The sequence below is a fragment of the Eleginops maclovinus genome, chromosome 22, assembly GCF_036324505.1.
Source record: "Eleginops maclovinus isolate JMC-PN-2008 ecotype Puerto Natales chromosome 22, JC_Emac_rtc_rv5, whole genome shotgun sequence".
NCBI classification, from domain to species: domain Eukaryota; kingdom Metazoa; phylum Chordata; class Actinopteri; order Perciformes; family Eleginopidae; genus Eleginops; species Eleginops maclovinus.
The window spans coordinates 18,973,016-18,996,134 of record NC_086370.1 but is presented as its reverse complement, the minus strand read 5'-3'; the positions used below and the strand labels follow the sequence as shown (position 1 = coordinate 18,996,134).

General features: G+C 39.9%; 3 protein-coding genes across 3 annotated transcripts; 2 read left to right on the top strand and 1 right to left on the bottom strand.

Annotated features, from left to right (window-relative positions):
• Positions 1-54: 54 nt before the first annotated feature.
• On the top strand, positions 55-7,549 carry dis3 (DIS3 exosome endoribonuclease and 3'-5' exoribonuclease). Its single transcript, XM_063874952.1, has 21 exons — positions 55-389; positions 807-964; positions 1,179-1,375; positions 1,594-1,667; positions 1,784-1,951; positions 2,166-2,330; positions 2,528-2,641; positions 2,810-2,947; positions 3,106-3,252; positions 3,825-3,941; positions 4,031-4,132; positions 4,296-4,360; positions 4,502-4,586; positions 4,694-4,821; positions 4,961-5,047; positions 5,135-5,291; positions 5,574-5,788; positions 5,953-6,121; positions 6,278-6,436; positions 6,523-6,645; positions 6,811-7,549. The coding sequence occupies exons 1-21, from the start codon at positions 171-173 to the stop codon at positions 6,877-6,879; spliced, it is 2,856 nt and encodes a 951-aa protein (XP_063731022.1). The 5' UTR covers positions 55-170; the 3' UTR covers positions 6,880-7,549.
• Positions 7,550-7,842: 293 nt separating this feature from the next.
• On the bottom strand, positions 7,843-13,989 carry bora (bora aurora kinase A activator). Its single transcript, XM_063874953.1, has 12 exons — positions 13,864-13,989; positions 13,428-13,585; positions 13,160-13,266; positions 12,858-12,903; positions 12,680-12,758; positions 12,513-12,557; positions 12,342-12,398; positions 11,961-12,241; positions 9,743-9,905; positions 9,054-9,637; positions 8,566-8,703; positions 7,843-8,464 (listed from the first exon to the last, which is right to left on the bottom strand). The coding sequence occupies exons 2-12, from the start codon at positions 13,578-13,580 to the stop codon at positions 8,444-8,446; spliced, it is 1,674 nt and encodes a 557-aa protein (XP_063731023.1). The 5' UTR covers positions 13,581-13,585; positions 13,864-13,989; the 3' UTR covers positions 7,843-8,443.
• Positions 13,990-14,037: 48 nt separating this feature from the next.
• mzt1 (mitotic spindle organizing protein 1) lies at positions 14,038-16,659 on the top strand. Its single transcript, XM_063874954.1, has 3 exons — positions 14,038-14,345; positions 14,820-14,965; positions 16,096-16,659. The coding sequence occupies exons 1-3, from the start codon at positions 14,294-14,296 to the stop codon at positions 16,117-16,119; spliced, it is 222 nt and encodes a 73-aa protein (XP_063731024.1). The 5' UTR covers positions 14,038-14,293; the 3' UTR covers positions 16,120-16,659.
• Positions 16,660-23,119: the final 6,460 nt, after the last annotated feature.

The following is a 23,119-nucleotide window of genomic DNA, read 5'->3' as shown; positions in this document are numbered from 1 at the left end:
TAACGACCTGAAATCTGGCTTTACAGTTTCATCAAACTCTGTGAAAGTTCTGTCTGCCCACTGAATTAGTTTACCCATGGTTTACACATGGGCAGCTAACTCCTAGCTTCTCGTCAATTTGGTAGGAAAAAATATCAGGATTTTATCTTAGCAAAGCCTTTATTGTTATCATGTTGAAATCTAAAACTTTCGTAAAGAAGACCCGGTCGGGTGGGGTGATGAAGATAGTGCGTGAGCATTATCTGAGAGATGATATTTGGTGCGGAAGCGAAGTTTGCACTGAATGCAAACTGGAGTCCACAGCGCTGCAGAGAGACCCGTGTATTGAGAGCAACCTGTGCTCTTATCCACATTATCTGATACCTGACACTAATGTGGTGCTGCACCAGGTAAGAAAAAGGCTTCACACCTGGATATCTATTTTAGCTGTGTTACTTACTGAGGGAAAAGGGCATCTTTTCATCACCAAGGAACTGTAGTATGATGTTTACCAGACATCATGGCACGTAACTCAATACAGATTTGTATCCCCAGTTTTTGTGGGCTCTGATTTACTCGGGTAAAAAAAACATGATAACGTATCCCTTATCACTGTTAAAATAAAGGATCTTCCCTAAAAAAAATACTTTTGATCTTCCGTCTTTCAGTCTGCCTGAGTCCACCACTAAATTTAGGTCATAGTTATTCCTTGATTCTATGCCATTGTAACTTCTCATTTTTTATTCACACCAATGCAAATATAGCACCTGATTCTCACCATCTCTGATTCTCTTTAACGTTATGTTTATCATTCTTGCTTCCTGCAGATTGACGTGTTGGAGGATCCCGTTATTCGTAATGTCATAATCCTTCAGACAGTGCTGGCCGAGGTACGCCACCGCAGTGCACCAGTCTATAAACGCCTGAAGGACGTTGTACATGAGAAAGAGAAAAACTTCTACACCTTTACCAACGAACACCACAGGTAAAAAACCATTACTGACCATTGTACTGCTACTGAACCTTTTAATTGCTCTATAGAAGTAAACGCATGAGAAAGTAATCAGTGGCAAAGTACATTGGCACATTGAACAGAGTTACTTCTCCTTTTAATACAGGTATTCCTATTAGACCTCCATCATGACATACATTTTCTTATGATAGGCATGAAAACATTTTTTTTCTTTTTATTCTTCAAGAGAGACATTCATCGAACGTGAACCAGGGGAGACTGCCAATGACCGCAACGACCGTGCAATCCGTGTTGCGGCAAAATGGTACAGCGAGCACCTGAAGAAGTCTGAGTCGGACACAGACCCAATCAAGGTTGTCCTCCTCACCAATGATCAAGGGAACAAGCAGAAGGCAGAGGAGAGTGGCCTGCTGGTTTACAAATGTAAGCAGTCTTTTTTGCAGAAAAGATAATAGGACTGAAATGTGTTAAATGAGACATTCCGGTTTGACGGATTGTCCCTAATTTAAAATTAAAAAGATTTATGAATGAAGCACTGATCCCCAATATGTTGAATAAAATACTCTTCTGGATACTATCATGCTTTTAAACAGCATCAGTTGTTATACCACTTTGTAACAATATGTTCACTTCTGTTGTAGGTGAAGAGTACATCAAGAGTCTTATCGGGAACCCTGAGCTGGTGGATCGTCTGGCTTTGTCCAATGACGACAAGGTAAACGTTTCTACAAAAATAGAAATGATTTTTATTTCTGTACAACTTGTATTATGCTCCTACCTTTTTACTGTGCTTTTAACCTTCCATTGATCTCTTTTTCTTTCCTTCCTCAGAATGACATCACTAGCAGTAAGGTGTTGTTCCCAGAGCACCTCCCTCTGTCCAGGATCCAAGCAGGACTTAAGAATGGCACTTTCCTCCAGGGCACATTTAGGGCCAGCAGGGACAACTACCTGGAGGCCACTGTCTTTGTCCAGGGAGAGGGGGAAGAAAGCACAGAGGTGTGCGTGTGTGCATGTTTCTGTGAATGGAAAGTGTTTGTCTGAACAATGATCCAACATCTGGAAACATGAATCTGTCAGACCTTATCTGGGTTTGCGTGAGGACATGCTTTTATGAGATTTCGGTTGAGGGAATAATTGCAAGTTATTGACTGTCTTAAGAAGTTAAAGGAATGCAAATGGTAAACACTTTCCATTTCGATTTTCTTGCCAGGTTCTCATCCAGGGTCTTCAGAATCTCAACAGATCCGTTTACCAAGATGTTGTTGCCGTACAGCTGTTGCCAAGGGATCAGTGGGTGGCGCCCTCCTCAGTCGTGCTGCAGGATGAAGGCGCAGCAAAGGACGATAATGAGGAGGAGGGTGAAGAAGAAAAAGAGGTAAATATGCTTTGACTGAAAGGAAGAGATTTTAGGCTTATACTTTCTGGAAACTGAAAGGAAACTCAGCAGGGTGTACACTGGTATGATTGGACAGTAATGTGGGTGCTTTGCTACACAAGAGGCTTGCTGTTGAATCTTAATTTGACCTTTCTAGTTCCATTATTAACCTCCCATGTTCCTGTTTGACTGAGCAGTTGAGGGTATCTGCAGCTGAAGCAGCCAGGAAGCCCACAGGAAGAGTGGTGGGGATCATCAAAAGAAACTGGAGGCCATTCTGTGGCATGCTCAACGCCTCTATCATTAAAGAGGTAGGTTTAGACTGCTCTACACAGTTTATCATTTCTTTGTTTTGAACAGTTTTCCTCAGAAATAGTAGGCACATTTGAACAACTATTACATCTTTATTTGCTTTACAAGCGAAGCACCTCTTTGTTTCTTACCCTCATCATTGATTATTTTGTTTCTTTTTCTTACAGTCCACCAGACATCTTTTCACCCCGGCAGATCGCCGTATCCCGCGCATTCGCATTGAAACACGTCAGGCAGATGCACTGGCAGGTCAGAGGATCATGGTGGCCATCGATGGCTGGCCCAAACACTCCAGATATCCAAATGTGAGTTTGAACACCTTTCATGTGGTCAAATCTTTGAAACTTTATGTCCTTGATTTCTTTTATCTCCACTTGTCAACGTTTGTCAGGAAATGTAATTGTTAATTTATTCTACTTATACAGCCACACTTAAGGATTGCACGCTTTTTCTTCTTTGTTAGGGTCACTTTGTGCGCAGTCTGGGGTCGGCAGGGGATAAGGAGACGGAGCAGCAGGTGCTGCTGCTGGAGCATGACGTCCCCCACCAGGCCTTCTCTCAGGCTGTGCTCAGTTTCCTTCCCAAGATGCCGTGGGTCATCACACCAGAGGTAATGACAGCTTTTCCTGGGATACACTTAGCATTATTCTAGTTGCATGTTCGCCGTTTATTTTCTTCAGGATGCACAAATTTATGAGCACACAATGGAGCCCAGTTCTTTAAAATGTCATATTAGCATTGGGCAGAAATCTTCTCTGATATGACATCTCGTAAAGATTAGGCGCATGTGCAGTAACACAAAGCTTATTTCGGACATGTTGCGTAAAGTAAATGGGGTTTCACATTTCACCTAGTTCAAATACTTTTCTTATGCACAGTACATTTTTAAAAACATTGCATATGTTTACATCTGCCAGTTTGCCCTCACAATAACAGTAGGTCTCACAATGTGTCAATCACACAAGAGGAATGACTTGATGGTTCCTGAAAATAGGTGGGAAATAAACTGTATTTGCAGGTATCATTATCGGCATTCAGTCCAAATGTGTTGGAAACTTTAGGAATTCTGGATATTGGTGAAAATCCTGTCAATTATCAGTGGGTTTTTCACAGAATAATGTTAAGGCACACACATATTGATCTGTATGCATTTTTATAACAATGTTGATGTTTGTGGAACAGGTCATGCTGAACAGAGAGGACCTGCGGAGTCTGACAGTGTGCAGTGTGGATCCTCCTGGATGTACAGACATAGATGACGCCCTGCACTGTAGAGAGCTGGACAATGGAAACCTTGAGGTACACATACTGGACACAAACATTATGAGTTCAAATCAATTTCTATAAAGTTTCATACGAACCTAAAGTATTTAATTTCTTTGCTGTAGGTGGGCGTCCACATCGCTGATGTCAGTCACTTCATCAGACCTAACAACGCTTTAGACAAAGAAGCTGCAAACCGCGGCACCACGGTGTACTTGTGTGGCAAAGTAAGGACAAACAAAACACTCTTTTGTGACTAAGGAATTTTTTTCATACTACCAACATGTATATTGGTAGAGACAGAAACAGCAATTACAGTATAAAAAAAATGTGAGGTTGGAAACTTTTTTTAAACTAAAACTAAAATGGCTTTAACTTTGTGTCCACCAGAGGATAGACATGGTTCCTGAACTGCTCAGCTCCAATCTTTGTTCTCTACGCTCCAATGTGGAAAGGTGAGAACTAGAGATTTATACACACACTTGGACTCACACAATAGCCAATATCATCAAGGCTCCTACTTACCAAAATATTTCAGTGAAAACATACATTATAGTTTGTTTGAACACAATTGAAATGTTTGTCTTTTTTTCCAGGCTGGCTTTCTCGTGTATCTGGGAGATGAACCATGAGGCTGAAATTCTAAAGACCCGGTTCACAAAAAGTGTCATTAACTCCAAGGTATTGTACAAAAACACTTTATTCTACTATCACCTGTTTTCATTGATTACTTGTAAGACACAAAACTACAGGCTCAGAGATGATTTTTTTACTTTCCTATTTCACAGGCATCTTTGACCTATGCTGAGGCCCAAATGAGGATTGACGACGCGACACAGACCGATGATATCACCAAGAGCCTGCGCGGTCTCAACAAACTGGCCAAAATCCTCAAGAAACATAGGATATTGAAAGGGTGAGGACTGGAAGTTGGCAGAATTAGAGCATAAGAAATAGATTTACAAAATGTAGATTTGGTTAACTCAGAAAATGCTATTGGTGTGAGTTTTTGTTTAACCTGAGTTGTGTTTAATGTTGCATTTCATATCCTTCAGGGCGCTGACACTGTCCTCTTTAGAGGTCCGATTCCACATCGACAGTGAAACCCACGACCCCATCGACCTCCAGACCAAAGAACTCATGTAGGTTACCTCAGAAAAGAGCACTCCTTTCCAAGCTCATTTTTGTATTTTGGGAAAATGCAATTAACCCCATCGTTTGTTTTTCAGGGAGACAAACTCTATGGTAGAGGAGTTCATGTTGCTAGCAAATATTTCCGTTGCTCAGAAGATTTACGACGAGTTTCCAGACTGTGCCATGCTGAGGAAACATCCAGCACCGCCTCCATCTAACTATGACGTCCTGCTCAAGGCTGCAAAGTCCAAGGTGAGTGGAGATAGAATGACATGCTGCAAAGTTGCTCTGTTTTTAGAATTTAAGCTTGTTTCTTGAGCTAATTGAATCAATTTTGCTTATAATAAATGAAGTGACATTTAAACCACGTCCCAGATGCTTGAAACTCTACCCACACCATAGATTATTTCAGTGACTCGCACTAATTGGATGAAAATGGCAAATCAGTGGGAACTTTATTTCATGCTTGTGGCAAATATCCAAAAATGCTGAAAACGTTAACAGGTCAACGCTCTGTGTCCTTTTTCTCCGCAGGCTGTGGAGATTCACACAGATTCAGCTAAGGCTCTCGCTGACTCCCTTGACGTGGCCAAAGTGGACGGCTTCCCGTACTTTAACACGCTTCTGCGCATCTTGGCCACCCGCTGCATGATGCAGGCCGTCTATTTTTGTTCTGGCATGGACAGTGATTTCCACCACTACGGCCTTGCTTCACCCATTTATACACACTTCACATCACCTATTAGGAGGTATGGATACGGATATTCTTCACATCTAGACCAAATCTGTGGGGTCTGATCATTTTCAACAAAGTAATGCACAATTGAGAAGTAACCATAGCATTGTTTCTACATGTAAACCTCTACCCCTCCTTTCCTGTCCCTCCACTGTCTTTATCTGCTCTCCTGCACAGGTACGCAGATATTATCGTACACCGTCTGCTGGCAGTGGCCATAGCAGCGGACAAAACCTATCCAGATTTGATGGACAAACAGAAGCAGTCAGCCCTCTCCAACAACCTCAACTACAGACACAAGATGTCTCAGTACGCACAGAGGGCGTCTGTCGCCTTCCACACACAGGTAAACACATGTGGACGCCACACAGTTTTGAATTCATATGATAAAAACCCACAGAACCATCAGGCATAATGTCCATTTACAACCCCATGAACATTTGGTTTGATTAAAAATAATCAAATACCGTAACTGCTTTTAATGCAAACAATCTCCTCCCAGTTGTTCTTCAAGAGCCGAGGCATACTGAACGAAGAGGGATTTGTTCTGTTTGTGAGGAAGAACGCCATCATCGTACTCATCCCAAAGTTTGGCCTGGAGGGAACTGTGTTCTTTGACTCCAAAGACAAGGCCGCCCCTAAAGTTGTGTTTGATGAAGAGGTTAGTCATTTATTTTGTTATAGCTGGTTGAATCACTGATCCATTCTGACAATCAGAAGCTGTACATAATATCTCTGTGTGTTTAGGGTCCCTCTCTGATGGTGGAACAGCACACATTCCACATTTTTGACAGAGTGAAGGTCACCATCAGCCTGGACGCCTCCAATATCCAGCACCAGAAGATCCGGATGTCTCTGATTGAACCTGTGGTAAGGAACGACTAAAGTTTCATTATCAAACAAGCAGTAGCACACAATTAAGGCTACCTTTTTAGAACTTTGCTTTTAGTCCAGATCCTCTTTTCTACCAGCAGTATTAGGGGTTTATTTAGGAAGGTTAACTACTAACTTTGTAATGATTTGTCTTTATTTTAGATCCCTGGTGTCAGTGTTTCAGCTCCAGAAGTACAACCACAGGCCAAGAAACCCAGACTGGATCGCTGATTCAGAAAAAAGAAGTGTCACAAACTGGTCCTCTAAATAAAGAGGAAAAGTCTGTAAAAGAAGCAATTTGGATTGTTTGATGCGTAGAAACAATTAAGTGTTTTATTTTTGGCAAGGGTGTCCATTTCAATTGATCTACTACAGGCGTGTCCAAACTTTTTTTACCGGGGCCACAAACAGAAAAATATACGGAGAGCTGGGCCACTTATAGAGGTGAAGATTGTCTCATAAGTTAAGTTATAAGTTAGCAAAACAAATCAAATGTAGGTGAATAATGTGAAAAAACAGCCTACATCCCATCTCTCTTTAGGGTTTCATTCATTTTGTTGGCAGCTCATTCCCTAAAACAAGCCTCAGATTGCTGACAACAGTAAATATGAAGGTTAAATTTCAAGCTTGTTATAGAAATAAGTTTTTTTTTTTTTATCAACTAAAATTTGTGAGAAAATACTTTAAATTTTAAAGACTGAATTTATTTGAAAATTGGGCTCATTAATATACTTGAACATATATTTGAGAATTACAATATAAGACGAGCAAAGGTTTAATCTGTGGGCCATGTTCCATTATACTTTTAGAATTAGCTGAGGGCCGATTCAAAATGCAATGTAAGTTGTCAACATCATATTAAGTGACATAATCATTAAAGTGCTTTGTTTTTATACCATTATTTGTATTGCTTTTTAAACCAGGCAGAAATCATGTGATCACTTTGTGCTTTATTACGCCTTGAATATCATATCACAACATTCTTTTTACACTAAATATTTGTATTTTAATCTTACCCTATCAAAATATCAAACTTATTTGCTCCACTTTCTAAGGTCTTACAAATTTGGATCTACAATTTTTCAATTTGTGATTAATATTATTGGAAGCACTGAAGTTGTTTTTTTTTTTGGACCAACTCTTCATGTCAAAATAAAAATTAGAAACACAAAAATAAACTTGTTAAGGCAGACAAAGAATTCAAGTTAATTTATTGATGTCACAACAATACAGCCCAGGCTTTTAGGTATATCAAAAATGGCTCAACAGGCTTTGAACTAATTAGTGGCATTATGTGTCTAGTCAGAAATAAATATTCTATCCAATCTACTACTAATATTCGACAATCCAAATAAGAGGCACAAGTAACCTGAATTTAAACAATTATTCCATATAAAAACATGATACATTTGAGTTTTAAGAAAAGGTAAGTACAGTACAAATCTGATTTCATCTGAACACATTAAAGGAGGTATTTGTGCAAGTTTGATACAGGGTTTACTAATTTCTCTTCCCCCTTACCCCCTTGTATATTATACAATACAAGGTCCAAAAGAACTGTGGACTAATAATCATAGCTTTTCCGTGTCTCAAAGTGGAAAATGTTTAGTCCATTAACTAGTCAACCATTTGTGAAACCCCGCTTCAGTTCTTACTGGATTGTTCAGTTGACTCCTTTCACCCTAAACAAATTAATGCAACATGAGTGCTTCAAAACATAGAGTAAACTTTGTGGTATTTGATTGCAAATTAATCAGCTGAAGCTTCCACTGGAAGAGGCATCCCTTTAAATGGCTCAGTGGTGATGATAAAATGCCTGGAAAAGAAGAAATGTTAATTTACTGAAGTGAAAAGGTAACTTAAAAAACACTAATAAAGCCTTGAAGCAGGCCCAAAGAAGATCATGGGTTAAATTACCTTTACTTTAGTGTATCGAGTGGGTTGGAAGAATTCTTCTGCCATGGTCGAACTGAAGGACTCTTTGCCATTGTCTGAGCTGAGTCCATCTATAAGACTGGCAGTGCCCGCTGAGGTAGTGTTGTACCCACTGTCCACCTGAACACAGAAAAAAAGCAGTCAAAATAAAATATTCAGTCAGACAAACATATCCAAATAAAATGACATGCAAGTATTAAATGAATTATTTAAGAACCTGTAGAGCTATTTAGCTATTTGGTGCAAGTGGCCAAATGTTGGAGATATTGGGTCATGATTTCTTGAAAAGGAAGACTTCTTTTTCAGTTAACATCTCTGACACTCGGCAACTCACACCAAAACAATGTAGATTCATAAAAAGCAATACTTGTAAGAGAAATAAAATGGGTTCAAATGTATTTTTAAATGTTAAACAAAAAAGGAAAGACAATAGCTCTCAGTTCTAGCTGGATGAAATTGTAGCCACTAACCTGCATGCTGGAATCGTAGCGTATGCTGCTCCCCTCGGTCAGAAGAGATAGAAACATGTGAGAGCTTTCTATTGCCGACACATTGCCCATACGAGAGCTGGTCAGCTGTCCCGAAAGCAATCCACCTTCCTCCTCTTCATCCTCCAGCCTCCCTTCCATCTCTGAGTCCTTGCCCTCCTCCATTTTCACAGGTTCCATAGGATCCAGGTTTACCTTCTCAGTGGCAGCGGAGTGAGCATCGCAGGCAAGCGGTGAAGATGGATCTAGCTCCATAATGGGGAGAGAAGAGGAAGACGAGGCAAAGGAGTGGGGGGAGAAAGGGAGTTGGTCCTCAGCCTCCTGATTGTCTTGGAGCTTAGGGTTGAAGATCGGAGAGATGAGGGGAGGGGACGCCCAGCAGTGAACTCTGGGTCTGGGCTTAGGTCTGGCATTGTGCTGAGGCTCACTGTGGCAAAGGAGCTGGTGGGGGGAGCAGCTACGAATGGGAGAGCAACCCTCGACAAATGGACTCACATTGCAGGGAGGGGCATTTATTTCCAGGGGGACGCCAAGTGGTGTCAGATTGCTCGGCTTCTTCTTCTCAACTTAAGAAAGAACACAGTTTGAAAAGAAACTTAGTAAACATTACCCCAGTATCTTAAAAAAATCTCTAGTAGTAAAAACCTAGAGTCACAAATCAGATTCTCTACCTGAAGATATGGGTGTACAAGCTGCATAAGAAACAATAGGAGAAATTGTGGGGGAGACGAGGCCTGCAGGAGAAGACCTGTCCGGGAACAGAGGACTGGTGATGCTACCGAGGCTGCAGTCCCGGAAGCGGCCATTCTGGATGGGACTCGAGGAGAACTGACCCTGCAGTGAAGAAAAGGCAACAGTGTAAATTTTACTTAATTTTTCACCCAAAAAAGACCCTTCTTAGTCAATACTGATGACCCACTAGAAGGGTTGGCTGTATCTGCAGAGACTATACATTCTGAGAGCCTTTCCTTAATTTGCTGTGTTCGGGACGTTTCTGGTCGTCAACTTTAAGAACATACAGCGGGGCAAAAAAGTATTTAGTCAGCCACCAATTGTGCAAGTTCTCCCATTTAAAAAGATGAGAGATGCCTGTAATTTTTATCATAGGTATACCTCAACTATGAGAGACAAAATGAGAAAAAAAATCCAGGAAATCACATTGTAGGATTTTTAATGAATTAATTGGTAAATTCCTCGGTAAAATAAGTATTTGGTCACCTACAAACAAGCAAGATTTCTGGCTCTCACAGACCTGTAACTTCTTCTTTAAGAGGCTCCTCTGTCCTCCACTCGTTACCTGTATTAATGGCACCTTTTTGAACTCGTTATCAGTATAAAAGACACCTGTCCACAACCTCAAACAGTCATACTCCAAACTCCACTATGGCCAAGACCAAAGAGCTGTCAAAGGAAACCAGACACAAAATTGTAGACCTGCACCATGCTGGGAAAAGTGAATCTGCAATAGGTAAGCAGCTTGGTGTGAAGAAATCAACTGTGGGAGCAATTATTAGAAAATGGAAGACATACAAGACCACTGCTAATCTCCCTCGATCTGGGGCTCCACGCAAGATCTCACCCCGTGGGGTCAAAATGATCACAAGAACGGTGAGCAAAAATCCCAGAACCACACGGGGGGACCTAGTGAATGACCTGCAGAGAGCTGGGACCAAAGTAACAGAGGCTACCATCAGTAACACACTACGCCGCCAGGGACTTAAATCCTGCAGTTCCAGACGTGTCCCCCTTGCTTTAGCCAGTACATGTCCAGGCCCGTCTGAAGTTTGCTAGAGGGCATTTGGATGATCCAGAAGAGGATTGGGAGAATGTCATATGGTCAGATGAAACCAAAAGAGAACTTTTTAATAAAACTCAACTCGTGTTTGGAGGAGAAAGAATGCAGAGTTGCATCCAAAGAACACCATACCTACTGTGAAGCATGGGGGTGGAAACATCATGCTTTGGGGCTGTTTTTCTGCAAAGGGACCAGGACGACTGATCCGTGTAAAGGAAAGAATGAATGGGGCCATGTATCGTGAGATTTTGAGTGAAAACCTCCTTCCATCAGCAAGGGCACTGAAGATGAAGCGTGGCTGGGTCTTTCAGCATGACAATGATCCCAAACACACCGCCAGGGCAACGAAGGAGTGGCTCCGTAAGAAGCATTTCAAGGTCCTGGAGTGGCCTAGCCAGTCTCCAGATCTCAACCCCATAGAAAATCTTTGGAGGGAGTTGAAAGTCTGTGTTGCCCAGCGACAGCCCCAAAACATCACTGCTTTAGAGGAGATCTGCATGGAGGAATGGGCCAAAATACCAGCAACAGTGTGTGAAAACCTTGTGAAGACTTATAGAAAACGTTTGACCTCTGTCATTGCCAACAAAGGGTATATAACAAAGTATTGAGATGAACTTTTGTTATTGACCAAATACTTATTTTCCACAATAATTTGAAAATAAATTCATTAAAAATCCTACAATGTGATTTCTGATTTTGTCTCTCATAGTTGAGTTATACCTATGATAACAATTACAGGCCTCTCTCATCTTTTTAAATGGGAGAACTTGCACAATTTGTGGCTGACTAAATACTTTTTTGCCCCACTGTAGCAACTAGGTGCTAGATGTCAAGCATGAATTCAAAATGACACTACAATATTGTTGCTTTTACAAATGTGCAGTGAACAGATCTTACTCAATCTGCATTTAAATTCACTGTTCGAAATATAAAAAACACCTCTGAGATAAAAAAAAAATCACAATGTAGTGTGTTAGACTTTTGCATTGAGCATGAGTGAAATCTGCAGTACTCTACATCTAAAAAAGATAAGTAAATAAGCAAAAGCTCAATATTTAAAACATTAACATCACTTAATTTCTACACTCACTTACCGTAGAGGGAGTAGGACCCGACAACCCACAAGACAAAGGGGAGGCAAAGCTAGACGATATAGATTCCCCCTCAGAGCTTGCTGCCCCTCCTGCAGCTCCTGCTCCTCGGTTTAGAGAGAGCCTCCCCTGCGATGTGTGGCTTCTCTCGGGGCTCGGTGGGCAGGAGCTGTCAGAGCCGCTGTAAGCGCCCTGGCCATCGAGGAACAGTTTTCTTCTTAAGGAGGAGGAACTGAGACTCTCGTGCATGGCATCACATGGTTCCTCGTTGCGGTAATAATCCCCTGCGGATGAAACACACAGACATGCACGGTGACTTGATGGTCAAATACTCTCTCATAACACGGCCTGATATGACTGTGCATGTAATTATTAGAGGCTTACCTAGTATTTTCTCCAAATCAAAATCCAAAGGTAATGAAAGAGTAGTCTGACAAGCAACTGTAAACAAAACATATTGAAGATTTTAAAAACGTTTGTAGACACTGCAGGAAAGACAGAGAGACATGGCACTGTTTGTAGAAAGTTATTTTGAATCCTCTTAAAGAAACAAACCTGAGATTTTTTCGGGCTCCTCTTCAATAATTTCAGACTTAGAGCCTTCAAGAACAACACACAATAGTTAGTTGAACATCATTTGTGTAATAAACCAAACTCAAGGCCAAACCGGGAAAAGGATGTGATCATAAAACCACTTTGTGCAGTTAAAATAATAAACATACTTTTGGTGTACATCTGAAGGCCTTTACGGGTGTTTGGTGCTGCCCAGGGCGAAGGCACGATTGCTTCTTTGGTAAAAAACTTTATTGGAAGAAAAAAACATTTTTTGTAAAATTGATCAAGAAATCATCAATATATTATCTAATAAATAACAGTATCAACTTAATTATTGTCCCTTACCTGTTCAATAGCATTCTGACGCTTTTCTTCAATATCAGTATCCATCCTAGATGTTTAGAAGAATAAAATATATGTCAATTAACAATGAATTTATATATTTGTTAAAATACATCTTAAATGTAAAAAAATGTTGTGACATAAATAGTTAAACTGTCTTCATAAAAGCACATTGGATTTTAGGTTAAAGCATTTTTGAGAAAGCTTAGTTTTTGTACAACAACATACGTTAAGTCAATTTCAGTTTTGCCATCATTAAAACCTATGAATGAATACTGTGGCACCTGCTGTGTTCAAGTACATACCTTGTCTGGCTGAGGTATAAAGACTGTCGCTGAATTTCCTCTGGGTCTATGTGCACTGGGAGAAGACTGGCCATTTCATCAATTGACCAGTTAAACTTGGGTGGAGTCTAAGAAAGAGACCGATGAGGAAGTCAATAAAAGACAAAGTACCAGTGCATAATACAGTATTTGGATATTTGCAGTGAGATAGTATTTGAAATGTGTCAAATAGGCTAGCACTAAGTCTTAATGGTTTGAGGTGATGGGTGTAAGGTGTGTTCAAACTTACTGCTTTACTACAAGACCTGGACTTGAAGACAGATGGGCTTGGCACCAGGGTTTCACGGAGGTGATGGTAGTCATTGGGACTTTCAAAGGGGTTTCTTACTGAAGGCCTGCCTGGAGTCTCAGGAGTGATTTGTAGCTCAACATGGTCCCCCATTTTAACTGAAATATTCCAGTCGGCAAAAAGGAAAAAAATACATTTCAGACATTAAACTAACATGATCAAACCCATTCAAATCACTGCCTCTATGTATGATTATGAAAAATTAACATCAGCAAATTAACCTTAGCTACAGTTCCCTGTTTCTATAGCGTTAAGTAACGTTAACGTACAACGAATTTGGTCTCACGTTTCCTCCTTCGCTTTTTCTTAACAAAACGCTATACTTGAAAGGTATATTCAAATATGAATAAGACAGCGATCTGCCGTTGTCACTTACAACTGTTAACGATCCAGAATTTTGAACAAACAGCTAAAAACAATCCTCATTGGGGAGTCGACAAACAATCAGCAGCAACAGGGCTCAAACGTTTATTTCAATTTCGCCATAGGGTCCCGCTAGCCAATAGAAACGCTGCCGGAACTTGCTGGGAACCAATCAATGATCGAATGTCGTAATTTCCTCCTCCAGTTCCGCGAGTTAGCGTCATGGCATGCAAACAAGCTAACTAGCTGCCAATATTACAATTTCTTATTAAAAATAATTGAGCGAGTCTATTTTGGGGGGATCGTAACTTAAATGACAGCGAAACGTTTAACGTCTGACTGAACTGTTTGAAAACGTTGTCTTGTTTTGCGTTAAATAACTCTTCTTTCAGTCTTATTTGTTAGCTACATGCTAGCAGTCATTGGCTAACCTCACTAACACTATGGCAAGTGCAGCAAATGCAAACTTAAATGCTGTCCGGGAGACAATGGACGGTAAATATATATTACATTTATTAAATGGCTATACATTCACTGGCAAATAAACTGGCTTTCATAATACCCCCTTGCTCCTTTGTAATGTCATTATGTATAATGGGAAATCAATCCCTATGTTTCCCTGTGTTGTTTATATAAACTAACATTGAAAGGCATTTGTGAAGGCTATCTTTGCAGTTCCAAATGCAAAATAACGGAGATAGAGATTTATTTCAAGTGCAGTGTGAAAGGTTTAAAACTGTTTAGCCACTGTTGAGATATCATGTCTTAAAGTCAAGAAAACGGGCTTCCGCACAAATTAGAGGACGATCTTTTTCAAGCGTGTACCATCATCAATCTAAAGTTAAACTATTAGCTGTACGTATGTGACTTCATCATATTCACCCAGGAAACATATGTTGGACATTTCACTTAGTAAATGTAAAATCCATATTTTATCTTGTATAACTTGTCACTTTCTTCCTCAAACAGTGCTACTGGAGATCTCCAGGTTGCTGAACACAGGTTTGGACATGGAGTCTTTGTCCATATGTGTGAGACTGTGTGAGCAAGGCATCAACCCAGAAGCTCTGTCTGCAGTCATCAAAGAACTACGTAAAGCTTCTGAAACCCTCAAGGTACAGAAACAGGCTCCAATTGAGCAGCCAACTTGTACATATTACTAATGGATTGGGGTTAAGTCCCGCCGATGTGAAATGACCAGACAATGTGGTGATACAGTAATATCTCCCACTGTCTAACCAAAGCAATTTGCAATATGAATGAATGAAACTGTTCATTTGTTTTCTGAATAAGTTATGTACATTTGCTAGATTATTGAAACAGTTATTGTTACTGGGCAGCTATTTATTCATTCAAGTATTAGTTTAAATTCCTATTCAGATGTTTCATCTCTGTGAAAACAACAGCTGACACCAGCACTGTGCATTGTGAAAGTTGAGATGCCTACAGCTGTTGTCTTCATAGTCATTATGGCATCTCAACCTAGATTTGTTCTGTAATGGAAGACTTTTTACAAAGATGTTAAATGTGAATGTTTCCTGTAAGATGGTACAGGATAAGGTGATATGACAATATTTAATGAGACAAAAGAAAATGTGTCAGCCATCTGATATTCTTCCATGCCATGGATACTAAGGGATCCCTCTTGAGTATCTCTGGGTGTATCAGGCAAGGCAACTTTATTGTGTAGTTTAATGTGCTGTACAGGATAATGTAAAAAGAACAACAATAAAAGATTTGCAATTTAATTGTACTTTCTTGGATATTAATGAGCATGGTGGCCTGCAATATTGCATTTTACACAAAGATGATGAAGTTTTTGGATGTGTAAGGTATTTGGTTGATTATATAGAGATTCACCTCCAACTAGTCTAGCCATAAACAAATTGTTGATTTCCCAGAAAAAGCCCTTTTGACACAATATAAAATTGTACATCTTGGTAGCATACATTTGTCCTGAGATCAAATGCGTTGTGAACTATGTGTTTTCATGCTAAACTAAAGTGCACGATAATATTTGTAATCTGTGGCTTTCATCTTCTGAGTGACTCAATCATGAGGCAAAGATTTCTGTCACTATTGAGTAACTGGTTAGCGGGAAATGTCATGTCTCCATTTTAAAACTGTGTCCTGTGCAGATGTAGCCCTCCCATAAAGCCTGTGTAATTTGATTATTAGCAAAAACAAAACCTTGATCTTGTAAGTAATCATCATGATGCATCACTTCCACTCTCTTTTCTTTCAGGCTTCTGAAAACTCCACTAACTGATGTTGCAGCCTCAGTATGAACTTTAAGGGGATGATACCCCATTCCTGGATCTGTACCTACAATGGGCTCTCCAGCCACTCAGACCCGTCTGTGTGTTGGCTCTCTGTCCTCAGCGCCTCCTCAGTGATTGACTGATCCCGTTCTCTGCTTTGACTTGTGATTGAATATTTCTGTGGCGGTATCAACCCCAGTCCTCTGCCTAAACACAAGTCTTCCCCCGACACGAGGCCATGCTCTGGCTCAGATTTGCTTGCAAGTTTCAACGTCAGCCATTTGTTAAGTGGAAGATCGAGATGGTATTAGCATTGACATCCTGCCTTAATGTAAGAGCATCCTTTTCCTTTCTGACAGTCAACTTGCACTTTTCATGATGAAATGTTTTGTAATGTTTTGAAATATCTCATTTGTTATGCTTTGACATTATTTTTATGTTAGTCCATAATGCATTTTTCAACTTAACCTTTTGGTATCTCCATTGTCCGTTAAACCATCAATGATGGAACTAAGTAAACATTAAAATGTTACAGTCAACAGCCACAAGGTGGTGTGATGTCATTCTTTTTCTTATCTGAGGTACAGTTGTTCATTTGGTGTATGGTTGTAACTGTAAAAGTTTCCTAACTCCATAGTTGTCCAATGTTTAAAGCAACTCATTGATTTTATAAGGTACTTTTTATTTTCCCCTTTTATTAACCATGGCAGCGTTGTCTCTTTTTATGGTGCCTTGATCCCATTGTAGGATATAGCAAAGCTTTTTTTCCCCAGTGATATAACTCTTAACAAGCGTTCAAATTGGACCTGAAATTGTCTGAAGGATTTTATAAAGGAAATGTTCTTTCCTGTCAAACTAGGTGAAAGGGACAAAGATACAAACACCAACTGTGCAGGGGTGATCACATCAACATGTACAAAAGAGAAGAAATGAACAAGGGTCATTCTTAACAGCAGGATGTCCTGTGGAACTGAAATCTTACCCGCTTTATGTCCGGACTCTATCCGTACCAAAACGTATTTGGGATTTATTGCAAACTTGACAAAAAACCCCGTCTTTGATCAACCAGAAATGAAGCCTCTACATCATGTGTCTAACCACACAGAGCATTGTTTTGTTTCTCCAGTGTCTGTGAAATAGCTCTATTCATCTTCGAGACGAGGGAAAATGCTGAGAGCACAGAACATTCCTCCACAGGCCAATATACAGGCGAGGAGCGACCTCTCATCCGAAAGGGCTTGTATCAGTAGGTTTTGAGTGTGTGTGTGTGTGTGTCTGTGTGTGTGTGTGTGTGTGTCCCTCTGTGTGTGAGAGTGTAGGTGTTCATGCAGCGCTGTAGATGTCTACAAATGAGAAGCCCCTAAGCCATCTGACAGTCACGCCTCACCCCTCACAGGCAAACCATGGAGAAAAACAGCGAGTGAGCCGGAGAGGGTGTGTGTGTGTAAGCATTTCTGTCTTCTTCTGCTTTGTCTCGCCATCTTGACTGACAGGCCGTGAGTCTAAATCTCTGTACCGCTGCTTTGATCTCTTAACACAGTATCTCTCTGTTCCTCAATACCAGCATCGTGTTAGCCAAGTATGAGAGGCATAGCGATACAGCGCAGTGGCTCTCCTTGATAGCCTGTGAGCCTGAACAACCCCTGGCCTCCGTGGGGGGTGAGCTGCAGGAGATGTTGATGGAGGTAGACCCACCTTGAGAATCCTTTTTCTTTTTTTACAAAGAGTTATGCGTGGTTGATTGGCTACTGTGGGCGTGGGATTCAGGATGCATTGCTCTCTGTTTGATGTGTTTGAAGGGTTTCTCCTGATCCTAGCCAGCTACTTTGATCTCTATTAAACAAAATATTCTCAAATCCCATAGTCCTGACTGAGAGATTAGCGTCCAAATATGCATAAACATCTAAGGTGTTCAACTAGGCCACTGGTCAGGTCACATGACTGTATTAACTTAAGAAGCAAGCAGGTCCTCGCATCTGAACTTCTAAAGGTGTTTATGTTTGTATGTCTGATAATTATCCAGGCCGACGATTATTTTTCTGATAAATGAGGGCAGTCTCATTTAAAAGTGAAAGATTGCAGTCCAGATGTGCGCAATGGATTTAGAAAATAATTAGACTGGACTGATTAGAATTTCCTTATGCATAAGGAGAGATGGTCTGTTGATGTTTGTACAGCCCCTAAATTAAAATGTCTCACGAAAACAACTACAGTGTAGAGGGAGAGTTTAAGGAAGAGTCAAAGATCTCTGCGTGCTCTGTTATATTTAGGTTACTAATTACCATTAGCCATAAACAGGCAGGTCTAATGGTCTCCCCGCAGACAAGAGACACGGCTTTGTTTGTTATGTCCATTTCACTGCAAGTTTTATGATAATTTCAGGCGAGAATTTTAAGTTATACAATTTTATTTGTGGTTAGTTTTTTGGTGTGATGACCATTTATGAACATCAGTTGTGTTTCAGGAAGGAACTTACTTGTGGCAGATTTAATTTGAAGATTCCAAAGTTTCTGTAAATGATTTATTTGTCTTGACAAATGTTTCACAGTATTTACTTATAATTGCATGTTGGCTAAGCACACAGAAACACATTTACCAAGTTCTAACTACAATTCAGGTTACTTGTACTCAACTTCAGTGTTCTACTTTTACTACATTTTATTTCTGAGGGGCTAGTGTTGTTTACTTTATCTGGAAGCTTCAGTTATTTCACTAATGAGGTTAAAAAAAACGATGATATATACGTTAAATATGATGCATCAAAACACTCTAGATTTAACCACTTAACTGTATAGAAAATAGGTTAAATTAGCTCCGCGGTGGCCAGGTGTAACCCTAACAGCTTTAACTTCAGCTTTAACAGACCATGCTGCTATAATTTGCAGGAAGAATATTGTGTTATTTCTTTTTGTTTCCTCTTACGTACTGCTTAAAGTTCAAGACTGGATTTTACACTTCTTTTACTTCCAGCAGTGACAATAAATCACTAGATAGCATCTTTTTAATGTCCATCCATTGAGTGTAGTGTTCATTCTGTAGAAGGTATACTTATATCTAGGTCTGTTTTCTGGCAATAAAGTGCTTTATTTATAGTGTTGTATGGCTTCCACCCTTCAGTAATGTGAAGCTTCAATTACTGTATTTGCCCTGAGAGGAGTTCTGTGACCTTGTTAGATCTGACTCCGTTACACTACCCTTGATTACATACAGGCCACACTTTACCACCTTAAGATTATACTATTTAGGTCCCAATTAAATTCACAGCAAGGAAATTGGATCATAAACTCTTTAAAGGATCGTTAACAATCATTAGACGGGATAATGGCATGGCAATCAAAATATGTTAAAAGAAAAAAATACTTCCAAAGTCTTTTAGTGACTTTGTTATTTTTGGAAATTTTCCAAGCTGATTAATGTAGAATTGATTGATTTACAGTTGCAATTAGCTGTCTTCTGCATAGATGCATAGTAATCATACATCTTCCTGCTTGTTTTAAAGTATTAATTGGTTTCATTAACAAAAGCAGTTAATTGAATAACAATTAACAAAGTTGGTGATGGCATCAACGCAGCGCATACAAACTCCCTTGTGTTTTCCCTATGATGATAATGAAACCACCTTTTTATCAGATTGGAATCGTGTGTGTTGGACTATGTAATGACTAATATGATATAGGGCTTATTAGTTTATTTGAGTGGCTCACTGAGGCGTTAAGCTGGTGTTGAGCATGTTGTGTTTAACAGGTAGGCACCATATGCTGCCTTAATCAGACATTGGAATCACATTTGGTTGTTAAATTGTCTCCCAATAAAAGCAGGTAATAAAACAACTTGAGTTAATTCAATTTCAGGCGAGTTTGGGTGAAGTGAACAGCTGTTTGTGTTTGTTGAATTGTTTTAACATTCCCTCTCTTGTTTTTTTTTTTAAGGTTTAACTCCAACAGCTTGTTTGTTCTTCAACTTTTCTTGTACAAAATAGAGATGGAGGGTGGACTAGCTGTCCACTCTACTTAAAAGAAGACAATGCCAGGCATATTGTAGTGACAGCTTGCATTGTGTGTGTGTGTGTGTTTAAGAGGAGAGGGAGAGAAAAGACAGGAGAGACAGCATGTGTGTGTGTGAGAATAAAAAAAAAACAGGAAAATAGAGAATGAGTGTGTGTGCATGTGTGTTACGCTGACAGCTTGTATTCTCCGTGATTAATGATGTGCTGTGTGACTTGATAAGTGCTTCGGAGGACCAACGCTTGTTTCAATTAGACCTTGTGAAGGTCGCGACGCCGCGCTGGCCTCTCATTATCATATCCATAATCAATCCACATTATCATAGGAGAATGTGGAATGGATGTGTGATATCTTGGTCATACACACACATTCAGAGATGAGCACACACACACACAGAAACCTAATCACATACCAAAACACAATGACATACACTCTCACTCACAAGAGCACACACACACACACACACACACACACACCCTTCACTCCAAGTTGATTTTGAACCATAACAGTGGCTGTCGGAACGGATTGTCTGTTCAGATTAAGAGTGTGTTTCTGAGAATTAAGCAGCGTTGATGGTGGTGGCATTTCAGATCCCCTCTGCAGACACAAATGCCAAAACATCATTCTGTCATCCCCTCCTCTCTCTCATACACACACACACACACACACACACACACACACACACACACACACACACACACACACACACACACACACACACACACACACACTTAACCAGGACCCTGGGGCATTTTTAATAGAGGCGAAGTGATTTGTATGTTTTTACTCCTCTAATGAGAACAGATTGAGTGGTATTTACACTTCATCGGCTGATCTAACCACCTACACATTTCCCTCATGCTTCTGCTGCTCACTGGCCAAAACAGACATGTGGAAAGGACCAGAGCTTGGCTTTCAAACAGCAAAACAACATGAGCATTATCTCTGTCTCTTTGGCTCATGATGGCACTATGGCAAGATTAATACGAACTGTTTAAACAGAAAAACTGTAGCTAGATTTATTTTCTTCAAGGAGAGTGTGTGTATTATTATTCAACCTATTCTATATTGACTTAAGTGAAAGCCCCTGAGGCCCTTCTAGACATAAAAAGCTTTAAGTAACTTTTTTCGCTTGTGCCAATAATACATTCCTGTGTAATCTTCCACAGTTGAAGTAGCTTCTTTCTCCTCTGAATGGTATGCTAGATTTTCATACTTCAGTAACTGGGGAGATTGTATTGTAAGTATTGCTTCATTGTTTCATTTCATGGCAGTTTAAGCACAATAGCTGCTGTAAGAATTAAACCTGTGACCTTCCTGTTGTGAGACAAAGTCACTTCCCACCATCCTGCAACCTACAGACACTAATGTTGCTCAGCAGACTGTGGATGGATTAACTAAAATGAAAAATGTAACCAAATCTAGTATCTAAGTTTATAATCACTTCTTTAGGCTGACATATTACTCATCATGCCCTTGATCATGCCACCTTTTTTATTAACTGTATCATAGATTTATTATCAGATGGTGCAACCAGCCTTTAAAGTTGCAGTGGACTGAGCGGGGAAGTTAAAAATGAACATTATTAAACACTTAAAGGTGGGAATTTACAGTGTGAATCAGCTTTGCTTAACCCATGGCTTTATCAGTGTATTTTTCTACAGCTGGAGAAAGAGAGTCGTGACATTTCTTTTTGGCAAGGAAAAGGCCATACTCAGCAGGAGTTATCAAAGGCAAAAAGTAAAAAGTTCGAGTTAGCTATCTCTCTCTCTTTCCCCCCCCCCTCTCTCTCTCTTCCCCTGGAGATACTCATGTTAAGCATAATTAAGCAGATTTGATTAGCATCAAGCCTGGCTTCCTCTCTTGACTTTTAATGAATGTAAATCTACCATCTACATCCTAAAGATTAATTTCTGCCAATTAAAAAACACAAGAGGGCTTATTGGAGAGAGGGGGTGGGGGGCTTGGAGGAAAAGAGTGTTAAAGTCCTTTGAGTTGGAGTACAGTTGGAGTTTTATCCTCTTCCCCCTTGTCTTATGGTGAGATGGTCTCTGGAGATCTGTGTCTCTCTCTCCCTCACGACCGAGATCATTATCAGCACAATGTTCCGTGAAAGCCACTTTGAAAGGACTGCGAGCTCCGTATGTAAATGGTGTGTGTGTGTGTGTCGTGTGTGTGTGTGTCGTGTGTGTGTGTGTGTCGTGTGTGTGTGTGTCGTTGTGTGTGTGTGTGTGTGTGTGTGTGTGTGTGTGTGTGTGTGTGTGTGTGTGTGTGTGTGTGTGTGTGTGTGTGTGTGTGTGTGTGTGTGTGTGTGTGTGTGTAATGGATGAGGAAACAGTACAGGGAACAGGTAAAGGGGTCAATTTGTCAAGACGAGGTTATTAACCCACCCACCCCCGCACCCCACATGAGGTTTTGTACAGTTTCTCATCTCCCTGGTTACACTCTCTTTTGGATCCTTTTGATTTTAATTCAGATCCTGATTAATGTTTTGGACAAATGACATTAATGACAAAACAATGGCACCCGGCAGAAATTAGGTGCAACATAAATTACTTGAAAAAAGGCAAAACATCCTTAAGGCTTATTTCAGCTTTTATGGCACATTTTAATATTCTAATATTTTGGGTATCTTTATATATAAATATGGATATTTGGATATGGATATTTCATATATATATATATTTTACATTTCAAATAAATCATTCATTTAATCAAGTAAGGACAGCCTACGTTTCTTACCCAAGGCAAGCCTTTACGCCCAATAAAGATTGACCATCAAGATCCCTGACCTGGTAAGAATGTATATGTACTTTATACATATATGTAGAACATTTAAATATGTTTTAATATTTTGTGGAAGACTTTTAGTAAGTTTAAAGCTCTCTGCAATAAAAGTCTCTTTGATGGTATCTAAATTAACTAGAACTAAACATGGAGAATATTTGCTCTCAAGACAAATAACTACAGCAATTAAGCCATAATTTTCAAAGATAATGCAATT